Source organism: Typopeltis vanoorti, chromosome 16 (assembly GCF_054136105.1).
Source record: "Typopeltis vanoorti isolate ZY-2024b chromosome 16, IOZ_Tvanoo_1.0, whole genome shotgun sequence".
Classification (NCBI taxonomy): Eukaryota; Metazoa; Arthropoda; class Arachnida; order Uropygi; family Thelyphonidae; genus Typopeltis; species Typopeltis vanoorti.
In genome coordinates this window covers 51,056,402-51,073,338 of record NC_143564.1, presented here as the reverse complement: position 1 = coordinate 51,073,338, position 16,937 = coordinate 51,056,402, and the positions used below count along the sequence as shown (strand labels likewise).

General features: G+C 34.3%; 1 protein-coding gene across 1 annotated transcript in view; it reads right to left on the bottom strand.

Moving 5' to 3' along the window:
- Positions 1–16,937, bottom strand: part of LOC150098015 (solute carrier family 23 member 1) — a 133,488-nt gene that overhangs the window by 24,830 nt on the left and 91,721 nt on the right. The window contains exons 6-7 of the mRNA XM_090406187.1: positions 5,062–5,243; positions 2–122 (exon numbers count right to left, since the gene is read on the bottom strand). Of these exons, the coding sequence (XP_090262313.1) occupies positions 2–122; positions 5,062–5,243 (303 nt within the window). The remainder of the gene's footprint in view (position 1; positions 123–5,061; positions 5,244–16,937) is intronic.

Below are 16,937 nucleotides of genomic sequence, written 5' to 3'. Positions count from 1 at the left end.
CTGGGAACAATTTAAATAAGGGAAACCAAGTGAAGTAACATCTCCGATGCCGAGCATAGGCTGGTCTAGGAACGTTGACATTTCTTAAATATTGTGAAAATACCGTGAGAAGAAAGATAGTTCTGTTAAACAAAATAAATAAATAGATAAATAAAACGCATTAAATTAAAGAAAACAATGTACTGATATGATTTCAGTTTATTCAGCTGATTTATTAAAATGAACACAAAATACCACAAACGACGATATTTTCCTCTCTCCAGAAATAGTTATTTATCCTAATTATTAATATCATCATTTGTCAAAAGAAATTATTTCTGCATGATGTTGTATCCAGATGCTAAAACGCATCTGGATACAACACTTTATAAAATGCTATACGAGTTTGATAAAAAGTTTGATATCAAACTCGTTTCTTTAACAAACCCGTAGTTTGATATAAAGGATGAACATTTTAAGGCAATAACTGAAGTCGAAACACTTTGAGTTTTATATGGCGATTTATTTCCATGAAAACGTAATGCATTGCCTGTTTGCTTAGAAGAAAATTGGATAGAATATACATTAGGCTAAGCATATCTGCCGAAACTTCCTTGCTTAGATTACTGCATACACATAGAAACCTGTCACATGTTTTCACAAATATATTTCATCCAAAAAGAAACCCCCACCGCTACCAGACAGAATTTTCATACACAGAAAATTCATATACAGTATATACGTTGTCTCGTTAAGGGTCGGTTCTAACAGGTGTGTACGTCGTGCGTGCGTACACGCAGCGGCCAAATCTCTAGGGGGGACCGATGGAATAAATTCGATATAGTCTATAGTTAATTTAAAAATATTGGCGATGAAATAGGAACGTGACATTGTTAAAACTTATAACGGTGCTAACTTCGAAATATCTTCTTTGGGTTTCATTCACTATCTCTTTAAAATCTCACTCAACAAGGAATGTTCATTCAAGCAAACCATAGTTTTGGGTTAGTTTTTGCTATTAAAAATACATAATTGGGAAAAAAATGGAATTACAATTTTTTTTCTAGTACCTGTTATAAAATATACCACCATCTTTCAGATAGACCTGACAGACAGACAGACAGACAGACAGATCGGAGTTTTTTCGGAATCTGTACGCTTAAATCAGTTTGGGTCATTACAACATTTATTTATTCATTCAAAAAGAGAAAAAATATTTTGTGTTTATTATTATTATTACCATTTAACAATGGTAATAATGTTTTTATTATATGTTTAGATATGTCGGATAGGAAAACTAAATCTGTCTGGTGCTTTTTATCGCAAAAGAAAGAATGAACGTGATAAGGAAAAGGAAAAATTACGAGGATCCATACTGAAATATGTAAAGTTAGACGAAGATAACTCAACGACATCAATCACTTCAGAAACTTTTCCGGACAGTAAGGGCGAAATGAAAGTGTAATGTGAAAAATCGAATGAAAAGTTTGAATTTCGTTCAGAACTGTGCCAGGAGGAAGAGTCAATACCGAAATCAAGCTGTGGGGATAACTTACAAAGTAGCCGTCTGGTAATTGTGCTGAATTCACGACAGAATGTGATTTAGGGGGATCTTTGTATCTGGCCATCTATTGTTAATAATCGGTTATTAGAACTCATAATTCATAAGGGACCAGTAACACTTCAAAATATAAACTTTATTAAAGATAACAATGGAAGATCATTTTCCATGTCCCAGTTTGTAAGACTCTTACCTAATGGTGAAAAAGTTCAAACAACTTGAGGGTAAGGCTAGTTCAAAGAACTAGCCTTAACCTCAAAGTTTGCCAATTATCTCTAGCACGCAGGTATCTAACAGTCTAAAACCGGCCCTGGTTCTCGTTATACATCTAATATATATGTTGCCTCGTATATATATATATATATATATATATATATATATATAATCATTCACTATTATACAACAATACTATTTTTCATTGTAAATATGGGCAAAAAAGTTATAAATTATTTACAGAAAATTATATATATATTAAATACCTGTCTACATCGGTGTCCTAAACACTTCAGTTCACACTTCACTCACGCAAAACAGATGAAACTCAGAAAACAAAAACAGAAATTCATGACAAATGAAAACATTCATTTGGATTGGTTGATACAATAATTAATCACAACCACTGATTTCTGTGTGATATTGTCTAGTGCACACTCTGCCTCGCCTTCTGGAAGGTGTTTAGAACCATTGTAACGTTAAGAATGTGATCCGCTACGCCATGGCTCAATGGTGTAAATATTTGGAACCGCACACCAGGTTATTAACGCGAATGTGACCAATGTTTACGCGTCGGAAATTGTCCTCTTCATGAAGCATTATGAATAATATATATATATATAATATTGAATGACTTGAACTGAGGTTAAAATAAAAACTTTATTTGCAAGACTAGTTTCGTCTAAGACTAGACATTTGATGTTCACAGCCAATAAATACATCAGAACCAGAAAGGAACCAGTATTTTAAAAAACAAAACTAAGAGACATATCAAACAAACTGTACAGCTTTACATCATCATCATTTATAATTTTACAATTATAAATAGGGAAATCAATCAAAACAAATAAGTAGTCTGTGTACACTAAGATAGGACTTGGAGGTTGTTATGACGTAAGGAAAACAAGGCTTCTCTGTCATATGCCAATTGACGGATCTCTGATGCAGAGAGTTGGAGGAAAACGGGGAGAATGTTGCTGATGTATTTCCAATATGGAGTTCTGGGTCTGCCTCTTTTTCTTTTTCCATCTGTAGGGGCATAGAGGATCAAAGCATCAAAGGGTACAGAGGGTTGAGGTCTGAATTGGTGGAAGAGACACTTTATTTGGTATCTTTGAACAGTGCTGACTAGAGAATCTTGCTGGGTTTCATCTAATATAGTAGAGTTGGGAACGTGCTCTTCCCAGGAGTAATCCAGGATATTTCTTAGACAAGTAGTTCCAAAGCTATTTATAATATTGGTTGCTGCTTTCATTGAGATGTTCCAGGTCTGGGAGCCGTACAAGAAAGATAGACTGGCTGGTGCACTTGTAGAGACGAATTTTCGTCTCCTTTGAGATGAGCTAGACTTCCATACTTTATTAAGACTTCTATGGAACTGCAGGGCTTTCTGTTTTCTTGTTTTAATGTCTGTTAAGGAATATGAGATGTGTGATCCAAGGTATGCAGAGTAAACTCGAGAGATTACAGCTTACAATTTCAAAAACAAGAACAAACTTTGGTTGTATTATTTTGCACATGCGTGCGTATGAGATCTCGAGCACGCCAATATTGAATAGTAGAGCTGTAAGAGTCCGGTAGGATGTAGTTTCGATTGTTGTTAATATGGATGGGGTTGAGTATTATTTCCTTAGATTTCATAAATTCTTCTCTCCATCTCGTCACTACAGCGGTGAATATTGTTAGTTCTATCCCAGAATACCTGATGTTGAAGGTTTTGTTCATTCGAATTAGCTGAAAATAGAACATGGCTAGACAAGGCACTGGCACGAGTTCTGCTGTAGTTGATGTTCTTCTAAACGTACTTCTACTGATTTCTCCGTCTGTCCGACGTACGGTTTACCGCAGTCGCAAAGAATCTCATAAACACCAGGATATTTGAAATTATTGTGCTTCGTTTTAGGACGACATAAGATTGAACGTAGTTACGGAAGGGGTGTGAAGAACGTCTTGATGTTATCTCATCTTTTTTTTTCTCGTTATTTTTGTTGTATTTATAATTTTAGTCGATTTAATCAAGAAAATTTCAATAAACGTTTTCTTTTTTTTCTTCATGAAATTTAATACGTCCTACTTTTTACGATTACAAAATTTAAAGAGCCCAAAGGCTATTTTTCTGGCGACATAAATTAAGGGGATAATAAATCCCGTATTATTTTATTTAACAGCCGGGTACGAAACTCGGAGATCGAAATCCATCGAAATGTAAGAGTTTCATGCCGAAGAACTATCGGCGAGTCCAAACGTAAGGCATCACTTGGGTAGTGCAACTCGTGGCAAAGGTGGAGCAAGCTCCGTCACTATCCTTAATATTTTCTCACAATGTAAAACGCAGCTCCTAGGAGATGTATTACTGTTTTACATTATGAGGAGAGGTCACTACCTAGATCGGTTTCGACCTTTATTGAGGTCTCATCAGTAAGTAGGTAGACCCTGGAATATCAAGGTTTAAGTGAACCGAACTTACATATATCCCTACTAACCAATTGCCAGACCGGTGTACCCATATATTAATATATGGGTACACCGGTCTGGGTCTACCTACTCACTGATGAGACCTCAATAAAGGTCGAAACCGGTCTGGGTAGTGACCTCTCCTCATAATGTAAAACAGTAATACATCTCCTAGGAGCTGCGTTTTACATTATGAGAAAATATTAAGGATAGTGACGGAGCTTGCTCCACCTTTGCCACGAGTTGCACTACCCAAGTGATGACTTACGCTTGGACTCACCGATAGTTCTTCGGCATGAAACTCTTACATTTCGATGGATTTTGATCTCCGAGTTTCGTACCCGGCTGTTAAATAAAATAATACGGGATTTATTATCCCCTTAACCTTGATTACAAAGTTTATTTTTTATTTATCTGGATTCAAAGAAAGGTTGTAAGTGTGTAGTAACTTTGGTGCCATTTGGGCAAAAGGTTACATAATTGAAAAGTTTGTTCTAGCGATCAAATATGGAACTTTTTCTGAAACTATTTCAAGCTATCCATAAGAGAGTAAGCTTATGCTGAGCGATGTAGCAGCTAAAAACATTACCAAACATCCATCTATGAATGCATACGAAATGCAGCCAGTGTATTGGAGAGCAGTTATGCTAACCAGTCGGACCAGAAATCTTGCCGGTGATATCACTGACATCTTATTACTATATGATATAACTTATTACTTATTACTATATAATCTCCTAAGATTAAATTAACAATTTTGATCTCTCTCTCTTGACTTTCTTCTTATATCAATATAAAAGATTACACATTTCTTAAATAATTAAATAACAAAACTTTATTAATATTTCACTTACAGAACAGCAATACCCCAGTGACCGCTCGATTTGACTGCAGCTTCTTCAAACAATGATAATCCTATCAACGAAATAGTAGGAACGATAGTTAAGGGAGTGATTACACTCAACAAGAACCCAATCAATCCTGTAAGTCCCAAGAGCACTTCAACTACTGAGGCCACAATGATCGCTCCTTGCACCTACAATAGATACAGTATAGCATTGGATGTACAGTATATAGCAAAGCAGTGCAACAGCCTTCAAATAATTAATATTGAAAAGTTCGGAAAAACACATTCTAAGAAACATGAGTTGCTATGTAACAATAGGAATTACGTTTATGAATTTGCCACCATTCAGCCATACGAACACGTTACAATTTCTTAAGTTGTATTAATATACTATGAATAATCGAATACTTCGTCTTTTCCTTTATCTTCTCAGTGATATTTCGCATAATGTTTACTTTCACCATCATCATACCAACTTCCTGTTATGTACCCGCAAAAGGTGAACAATATCTCAATAGTGCGAATTTCACGATGGCGATAACATTACTGCTTAATTCCTAATTGCAGTTTTCCTCTAAATTTCTTATTTTAGACTGTAATGTTGTCGGAAAGGGGCCATGAAAATATGGATGCATGGAACATTTTTCCTAGGCCAAAGGTCAAAAAGGAGACCCGGGAGTGAAAGTAGGGAGAGACTATAATTTCCTGGGATCTCAGAAAATGTTTGCATATATTGTGTGAAGAATAGAAATCGCATTTTTTGTAAGCTTACTTAGTTTTATATATCGTAATTCATAGAAATTATGTAGTGTTGGGAAATGTAGAAGTATAAAGAATATTTACTTCCATCATAGCATCACTACACCAATACCTTCGGTACAATTTTATTTATTTATTAATTATTATTATTATTTCTTATAATATTCGCAGCATATACAGATAACTTTCATATTATCCTCAAAGCACAATACGGTTTCAGAAAAATAGCGGAACAACATCTCTCTTGGAAGATTTTACGCACGCAATTGATACCGCCTTATTATCATGGTAGACTTCATCGATTTGACTAAAGCATTTGACACACTCATACATCAAACCTTATTAGAAAATCTAAGACATGTTGGAATAGACAGGCCTCTGCACAGGTGGTTTCTAAACTACCTTCAAAATAGTAAAAAGATCACAGGTATTGTGTCAAACCGCAGTACAGTGCTGCCACTCTGCGAGAGAACACTCCCTGTGGAATGCCACAGGGAGTTGTTCTCTCCCAGACTCCATTCAACATTCATATGCATGTTATTAACCAGCTACCTCTCAAAGGCAAGACCTTCCAATACGCAGACGATTCAGCTATAATATCCATCCATAATAACGCATGCATAGCCCAAAAAAATACCCAGCATGACATAAATCTGCTCATTGACTGGCTCACCAAAACCTCCTTTCACCTAAACGCGAACAAGACAAAATTAATGAAATTTTTTTTTGTCAGAGTTTAGGTGAAAAGGCAAAATTAATGAAATTCAGAAACCCACTGACTCAACCAGTTGATAATATACAACATAAAAAAAAAAACACATAGAACCGTAAAACCACTTCCCTCACTCAGGTTGAAACAATACGATATTTTGGAATTTACTTCGATGCAGATATGAAAAGGAATAGCCACATAAACCATCTACAGAACAAACGTCAAACAATAACTGGCAAACTCTACAGGTTAAAAGACAGTTCTTGCACTCGTCAAAACACAATATACAAAACACTAGGCCGAAATATACTAAGATACACTATAACAACGTATTTATTCCGTGCATACTACAATCTAAATGGATTAATATCATTACAGTACAAAATTACAAAAGTTATCTTTTGGGAACAAAAAGACAATACTCGCTTTATATACACAGCAATGTCAGAACACAAAATACTAACAGCAAAACATTTATGTCTCTATGCAGCTATGCTAAAATTTTATTTCGATGCCAACTACAGTACAGCCAGAAATAGATACCGCGTAACAAGACCTCAGACAACTAATCATATCACATATAAATATAATATAGTCACTACGGAAAGGCCATTGGAAGCTTCTGCATCCCTGGCATGTTAAATAAACTACCTTTTGAATACAGGAACCTTACAAACTACAATAGCCTGAAAAGAGTCTGAAGGACATACTGCAAACAAGCAATACGCACCCTACACACCTAACAAACTTAATAAAACACAGCATTCAGGAGTGTCATAATGCGTCACTGAACTTTCCAGTGTGTGTGTGTGTGTGTGTGTGTGTGTGTGTACTGCGGCTTGACACGATACCTGTGATCTGTTTACTATTTTGAAGTTAGTTTCGAAACCACCTGTGCAGAGGCCTGTCTATTCCAACATGTCTTAGATTTTCTAATAAGGTTTGATGTATGAGTGTGTCAAATGCTTTAGTCAAATCGATAAAGACCACCATGACAATTTTGTTTTCATGTAAGGCGGTATCAATTGCGTCCGTAAAATTTTCCAAGAGAGATGTTGTTCCGCTATTTTTCTGAAAACCGTATTGTTCTTTGGGAATAATATGAAAGTTCTCGGAATATGCTGCGAGTATTATAAGAAATAATAATAATAATTAAAAAGCTTCGAGGATGCAAGCTGAGACATTACATTTCAACCGAGATCAAAAGAAAGAAAAAAAATCCATTTATTACATTTAATTCTGTAATTACAGCTCATATATACAATAAAGCAAATATTGTAAATATACATAAATTATTACTATTGTATAAATACTGTAAATATATAATCTTATTCAACTGGAAAATTTGAATGAATTTCATTGTTTAAAAAAACTAACAAACAGAACAATACGTTTTGTGAACGCATAATATATAATAATAAGTTTAATAATAAAAATAATTCAATTTTTCTTGGCAGAAATCCAGTTTGCAAAATGAACCTTATTTGCAGTAATTTGTAAAATTATTACATTCTTGTAGATTGGCACTGCGAATGGGCAAAGTGTACAGAATACCTATATACTAAACTCCACATCATTGCAGCAAAACCTTTCCATATAAAAGGCCGCTTCCATATAAGGTAAAAAGAAATTCCTAACCCACGCAATTCCGAATTGCTACTCAGGTATGGCATAACTCAAGTATGGCATAATAGTCTATGCAAACATATCAAACAGCCATCTAGCGAAAATATAAACATTATTTCAGAAAATTATTTCAACAGTGATTTGGAGGCCTCATATACAAGAGCCAATAACTAAACACTTTCTGGGAATGCACAAAATCCCAAGCATAAAAAATCTGAAAGACTACTTAATGCTACTAAGGAATTAATTCAACAACACCTATCGTAACAACACAGACATGTATCACAAAACACGGCCCACCACAACTATTTTTACACCTAGATCCTTCTACAACTCATACGGTTCTGCAGTGAGATCACATCTCATATCTATGCTACTCACAACCTATCACAAACTTTAAAATACAGACAATTGCAGAATATTAAAACACGAAGTGTGGCAGTAATACCAACATTATTAATATAGCCCTCACACCTATTTTCACTTCAAAAACCACCAGCATCCAACGCCTACATTCCATTCATAAAGAGTACCAAACAATATAAATAGTGAAGGGTAATCTCCCTCTATTCATAAAAGCTAACCATAGCTTTGAAGTAGGTCGGATTAGCACGGCTTAATCAAATAAACCTCATTAGTGAATTACTACAATTAACTTTCAAGTCACAATACACGATAATAATAATAATAATAAGGATGGAAAATTATTATTATATTATTATTGTTGTTGTTGTTATATAATATTCTGTACTAAACCAAAATATGATTACAGGAAAATTCATCGAAAAGCCAATTCATCGAAAGACAATGCATCGAAAAGGTAATTCATCGAATGAACAATTCATCGAAAGACAATTCGTCGAAAATGTAATTCATCGAAAAACAATTCACCGAAAATTTTAAATTTTCGATAATGTTATGGTAAAAGTAATCCATTTAGAATAAAAACTGAACCACGCAGACAGGTTCTTGTACCAACAACTTGTACTAAGTCCGTTAAGTCAGAGAGTTTTTGTAATACAGTACATAATTTGGACACATTATTTCTTTGTTGCCCCGAATATAGCTGAACTGAAAACTGGAACGGTTCGAAATTTTCTTGTAAAAGTTTCAAATAGCGAACCTGAGTAAAATTCATCCCATAATAATTGCTTTATTGAAGGCGCATATTACTTACTACTAGCAACAATAATAATAATAATGGAGCCTGAGTAGTTCAGTCGGTATAAACGAAGCCGTTTAGTTAGAAAGACTTGAGTAGTTTTTATCAGTCCTGTTCAGCTAAAGGTAAGTTAGCAGGCATAATACGGAGATAGCTGCGCTTTTCCTCCCGGAAACAGGCAAATCAGTCCCATGAACAGACATGAAACAGTTATCGGACAAGAAAGACTATAAGAACCATATTGTTCTATAATTTTTCCATATTAAAGTAGCATTGTAATCTCCTTATTCGCAGTTCAGATTTTGTTCTAAATGGATCCATTTTCTCGTAACATTTTCGGTGAACTGTTTTTTCGATCAATTGCATTTGCGACGAATTGTCGTTCGATGAATTGCCTTTTCGATGAACTCTCGGGATACCGAAAATATAATATTTGAATAGTCTAAATGTAAATAGTCATATGATAATGATAACCCTTTGTCAAATATAAAAGGGAAATAAATATATATATAATGAAATGTAAAATGCAGCATGTAATCATATAAACTTCCATGTGTAACTGTGAACTATATTTGCAAATGATTACTGTGTGATCGTTATTATTCTGTTACATGAATTCCACATTATGCAAATTATAAAGATATTAAGAGTAAAAATGTAAGATAAGAAATTATAGCACTGTTACCTAAATATTATAAAATATATGTCAGGCTCTGATAGGTAATGATAAGCCAAAGTAAAGTGCTGTACCGAATTGTACACTTGGTTAGTGCAGAATTGTTAAGGTGTAAAATTGTAGTCTCATTCTTCATTGTTGCTGCCGATTTTTTTATTTTAATTGTTATTGTGAAAAGTGAAATGAATGCATATAGCATTATCTATTGCATGTTAATACAAAAGTAATTGTTAATGTGAATTCTGAATAAAAATGAATTGTAAAATTAAAATGTAAATGACTAAATGCAAAAATTGGTGTTTTACTGTTTTAATGAAAAATTGTAACTCTAAATTGCTTTCGTTAGGGTTACTATTAATTTTAACATTAATTACAGTATTACATTGTCCTACTCATAATAATTTTAATAACATGTAACAAAATGTATCCTACACACATGCAATTTCTTTGAAAGATTATAAATTGTGTTATAAAAAATAAATGCATGAAATAAAAAAAATAAAATAAAATAAAATAAATATATATAACATTCTGTACTAAACCAAAAATATATGTGAATAGTCCAAATGTATATAGTTATATGATAATGATAACATAAAATATGTCATTCTCTGAGAGGTAATGAAAAGTGATGTACCGAAATGTACACATGATTAGTAGTACAGAATTGTAAGGTTGTAAAATTGTGAAGTTTCATTTTTCATTATTGCTGTCAATTTTTTTTAATTATTATTGTGAAAAGTGAAATGAATGCATTTAGCATTATCTATTGCATGTTAACAAAAAAGCAATTGTTAATGTGAGTTGTGAATAAAAATAAATTTAAAATGAAAATATAAATGACCAAATGCAAGAATTGCTGTTTAACAGTTTTAATGTAAACCTGTGGCTGTAAAATGTTTTTGTTAGGATTACTATTCATTTTAACGTTAATTATAATATTGCATTGTTCGATTCATAATGATTTTAATAACATGTAAGAAAATGTTCTCTGCACTCATGGAATTTCTTTGAAAGATAATAAACTGTTAATTTGTTTTTAAAAATTATTATTATTATTATTATTGTACATCATGTACTAGACAGAAATATTCGGAAATACTATCACTGCCTCCTGTCTAGATAATACAAACGTTCGAGCACCACCAAATAATTACACTACATCAGTCATAAAGTGCAAAGTCGCAGACCATTACTTCACCACTCTAAACCTGCACACCAAGACAATATCCCTGCAATGTCCCACAGAGGAAAAGCGACAGAAAACAATAATAGACGAAAAAATAGTCAACAACGAAATAAGAAAAACAGACTGAGAACACCTGGCATCAGATTCAGCAGATATCTTATACAACAACATTAAACTCACACTGGAGGAAATATATAAGAAAGCTACAAAGAAAATCCGAATTCGTTCAAAAGCAACACAAAATCCTTGGATAACACAAAACTTAATCCTAGAAATACACAGAAAGGACGCTTTATGGAAAGAATTAAAGCGATATCCAAATAACACAGCTTTAAAAACTGAATATAAGATAATAAGGAATCGCCTTACAACACAAATCAGAAATGCAAAAAGAAGCTACTACAGAGATAAACTAACCTCTGCACAAACTAACATGAAACAAACCTGACATCTGATCAATGAGATGCTAGATTTTGTTCCCAACACCGCCGCCTCCGAAACCATAAAACACAGCTTCATGAAAGACGCAAAACCTATCCAACAACTAGCAAATGACTTTAACCAATACTTTGCAGACTCCATCCAAGAACTACACAGAAATATTCCCCCAATCACAAAACGAGACCCTCCACTTGGACCGCGATCAAAACAAGCATTATGGTTCCCAACCATAAAAGAAGCAGAACTTCTGTCTGCAATAAATCAATTCAAACCAAACAAAGCCCCAGGAATAGATGGTATCAGACCTAAAGATATAAAGCAGCATGCAACTAGTTTAAGTCCTATCCTACTAAAATTAAGAAATAAAATATTTAAAACAGGACAGATACCAAGTATGCTAAAGACAGGCATAATCACACCCATATACAAACATGGAAAAAGAAATTTAATCAGCAATTAAAGATAGCAACATTACCAATTATCAATCAAATTATGGAGTTGATCATACTGAAGAAACTCACAGCATACACTGAGATCTTTAATATTATCCCCAAAACACAATATGGTTTTCAGAAAAATAAGGGAACAACATCTCTCTTGGAAGACTTTACAAACGTAATTAATACCGCCTTAGACAAAAACAAAATTGCCATGGTAGTCTTTATGGATCTAACTAAAGCATTCGATACACTGACACATCAAACCTTGTTAGAAAAGCTGAGGCATGTTGGAATAGATGGGCCTCTTCACAGGTGGTTTACAAACTACCTTCAAAATAGAAAGCATATCACACGTATCGGGTCAAACCGAAGCAGAGAGCTACCTGTAACCTGTGGAGTACCACAGGGAGCTGTACTCTCCCCAACTCTATTCAACATTTACACGCACGATATTAATCAGTTACCACTCAAAGGTAAGATATTCCAATAAGCAGACGATACAGCAATAATATCCATCCATAATAACGCAAGCATAGCCCAAACAAATATGCAACATGACATAAATCTGATCATAGACTGGCTCACGAAAACCTCCATACACCTCAGAAAAGACAAAATTAATGATATTCAGAAATCCAATGACGCGTCCAGTTGATAACAAATATATAACCATCCAACATCCACTTTCCAACATAAAAAACACACAGAACAGCAAAACCACTACAATCACTCAGGTTGAAACAATACGATACCTTCAAATTTATTTTGATGGAGATATGAACTGGAATAGCCACATAAACCATCTACACAACAAACTCCGAACAATAAGTGGCAAACTCTACAAGTTAAAAGACATTGTTCACACACGCCTAAAAACACTAATATACAAAGCACTATGCCAAAATATACTAAGATACGCTATAACAACGTATGCTTTCTGCGCACCCTACAAATTAAATAGATTAATGTCGCTACAATACAAAATGACAAAACTGATCTTTTGGGAACAAAGAAAAAATCACGACCTTATAAACATTGCAATGTCAGAACAAAACACACTGACAGCAAAACATTTATGTCATTATGCAGCTTTGCTAAAACATTATTTCGATGCCAACTACAGGACAGTTAGAAATACATACCGTATAACAAGACTTCAGACTACTAATTATATCACATATAAATACAATAATCACTACGGAAAGGCCACGCGAAACTTCTACATCCCAGACTTGATAAACAAATTACCTTTTGAATACAGAAACCTTACAAATTACAATAGCCTGAAAAGAGCTCTAAGGACATTCTATGAACAAGAAATACGCACCCAAAATACCATACAAATTTAATGAAACACAATATATTCGTTCAGGCTTCCAGTTCAGCGATGCATCAATGCATTCTAAGTTATTGTGCGTGCGTGTGTGTATGTGTGAGTGCGCGCTCGCGAATTTCTCAATCACAGATCTCGCAGCTTTCCAACAGAGCAAAAAAAAAAGATAAAAAGATAACAATTCATAATAACCAACTGGTGTCATCCTCAGATAAGCTTACATATAAGCTTTGAGGATGAAAGCAAAGAAATTAGTTCTCATCCAAGAAGTATCATATGCAACCAAATGCATGTAATGTACGTATCACATGAAAACCAATGTATGTAATGTATGTATTATATGTAAACCAATGTACGTAATGTAAGTAACACATGTAAACAAATGTAAGTAATGTATCATATGTAATCAAATTTATGTAATGTATATAATAACTGTAACAAATGTATGCAATGTAATAAAAAAACAAAAACTCTTTAAAAAAAAAATTATTCATTCAGTTACGGCAATTATTTTCATTAAGAGAAAATAATTCCTGTCCTCATCCCGTCGTGGTGCGACTCACAAACAGCCCAACAAAAATTACACTTATAAAAGCTAGCAGGATTAAAAAACCAGTAGTCAAGGATCTGAAAGGAGCCCACGATAATACCCCAATATACTTGTCCGAATACCTAAAGCCTTATTATCAGAAACTATTCTACCAAACAAGGAAAGTAGAAACAGAAAACATTACCAGTTCATATGGATAAGAGACAGCAAAATATTCCTTAAAAAGACACAAGACGCAAAACCAATTCAAATAAAATCCGTAGAAGAACTGAACAGGCTGCCACATTAAAAGGAATCTTGAAGACTCATAAAGAAGGTAACAGCACACCAACCTGCATGAATGAAGTCCATCACGCAGATGTAATCACCCCGGAACATGATAACTGCCACATTCTGAAATCAATAGCAGAATGGAAACAAATGACAATCCCAAAAAAATGATTATCTATTCTCCACGTCAACTTCAGAAGCATTTAAAAATACTGGCTGACCCTGCAAGCTTATCTGAAAGAAGATATAGACAACATAGACATTTTAATACTGACTGAAGTATCTACGACAAACGAAGAAACAATTATCTACAAAAACGCCACACTTCCAACAACACAGACACTGCATATAAACTAAACAAGGAGGTGGTATAAAAATATTTACCAAACATAAACCAGAAGTAACAGAAATAAACTATAAACTAGAATACGCAGAAAACATATGCATCGAAATTAAAAACATCAAACAAGAAAACTCTTTGATATTAAATGCAATATACAGACCACCCAACTTAAGCACCACAAATTTTCTAGATGAACTAAACAGATGGCTTTCAGCCACGAAAGTAGGCACCTCAAAATACTTGATAATAATAGGAGACATGTAGGAATATAAATAACAACACAGAACAATACCTAGACCTCTTATCAGCACAGAACATAACTCCATCCATACAGTCGTATACACGAAAAGAGATAGTCGGAAATACAACAACCTCATCCTGTATTGACCATATAAATATACGCGCCCCTCCAAACAGTTACACAGCAGTCGTCATAACATGCAAACTGGCAAACCATTATTTCACAGCATTACAATAACACACTAAACTAGAATCCATAAAACTCACTGAGACTACAAAACAGCATTACAGCATTCTAAACGAAACAATAGTAAACGACGAAATCAGAAAAACAGACTGGATGCAGGTAGCATCTTTAGACTCTGCTGAAGCTGAATATAATAATCTTAAACTTTCATTTAATAAAATGTATAACAAAGCATTAACAAAAATTAAAATACGCTCCTAAACAAAACAGAATCCATGGATAACAGACAGCATACTAACAGACATGCAAAGAAAATATGCCCTATGGAAAGAACTTAAGAAGTCGCCAAACAATATCGCTTTACAAGATGAATACAAACGAAAACGGAATCTCCTAACAACACAGATTAGAACGGCAAAAAAAGAAACTACTACAGCAACAAATTAAGAACAGCTCAGAACGACATAAAGGAAACCTGGCACCTGATTAATGAAATGCTGGACAATATACACAGAACCACCGCCTCAGAAATAATAAAACACAGCTTTGCTTGCGACCCCAAATCCCTCAAACAGTTGGCAAAAAAAACTTTAATCAGCAGTTCGTGAACTCTGTCCAAAAACTACAAGAAACAAGCTTTCCTCACCCAAATGAACATTCTCCACTAGTCCACAATCAACCCAGTCGATGTGGTTCCCCACAGTAACAAAAGAACTATCACTGGCAATTCAACAAATTAACCCTAATAAAGGACCGGGGATAGACGGAATCAGACCAAAAGACACCAAGAAGCACTCAACCAACCTACTTCCAGTTATACAAAAACTGCAAAAACTGTTAAATAAAATCTTCGAAATGGGACACATACCTGAAACACTAAAGACTGCATTAATCACACCCATACACAAACATGGAAAAAGAAACATAAGTCATTAGACCAATCGTCACGTTGTCTGTAATCAACCGAATCATCGAAACCATTGCAAACTTTCCACATACGTTGAAAAATTTCAAATCCTACCCAAAATACAATATGGATTTCAAAAAATAAAGGAACAACAACCCTCCTGGAAGATTTCACAGACCTAATAAATGCGGCATTGGATAAAAACAGAATAACCTTAATCGTATTCATTAACCTAACAAAAGCATTTGACACACTAACACATAAAACCTTGTTAACGACACTAACGCATATCAGAATCAGAGGTCGTCTACTACAGTGGTTTAAAGCATACATGAAAAACAGGAAGCACATCACACGTGTAGGATCAGCGTACACAGGTACCGCTGTTCTATCTCCCATTCTATTTAACATATACACACACACGACATAAGCCTTCTTTCCATAAAAAGTAAAATCTTCCAGTACGCAGACAACACGGCCATAGTATCCATTCACAACAACGTAAATATCGCTTACACAAATATGCAACATCACATCAATCAAATCACTAACGGGTTAACCGAAAACGGCATATATATAAACCCTGGAAAAACAAAGCTAATGATATTCAAAAATCCCCAAACCCTGCCCATAGAAACTAAATATCTCACTATCCAACATTCATCCTCCTATACACAAAGCATAGAACCTAAAACCACAACCATCACACAGGAAAACAGCATGCTATCTCGGACTTCACTTCGATGCTGATCAAAGTTGGAATAGCCATACAAACTACCTACACACCAAGCTTAGGTTAATAGCAAGCTATACCGATTAAAAGACATAGCCCTGACACATATAAAAATATTAAGCTATAAAACATTATGTGAAAACATTTTAAGATACGCAATCACATCATATGCATTCTGTGCAGACTACAGACTTAAAAGGCTACAATGGTTGCAAGATAAAATGATAAAACTGATATTCTGGGAACAACCCACTCTTATGCAGGAAGCACGGACAAAACACAAAATATTTAAGGTGAAACACTTATGCCACTACA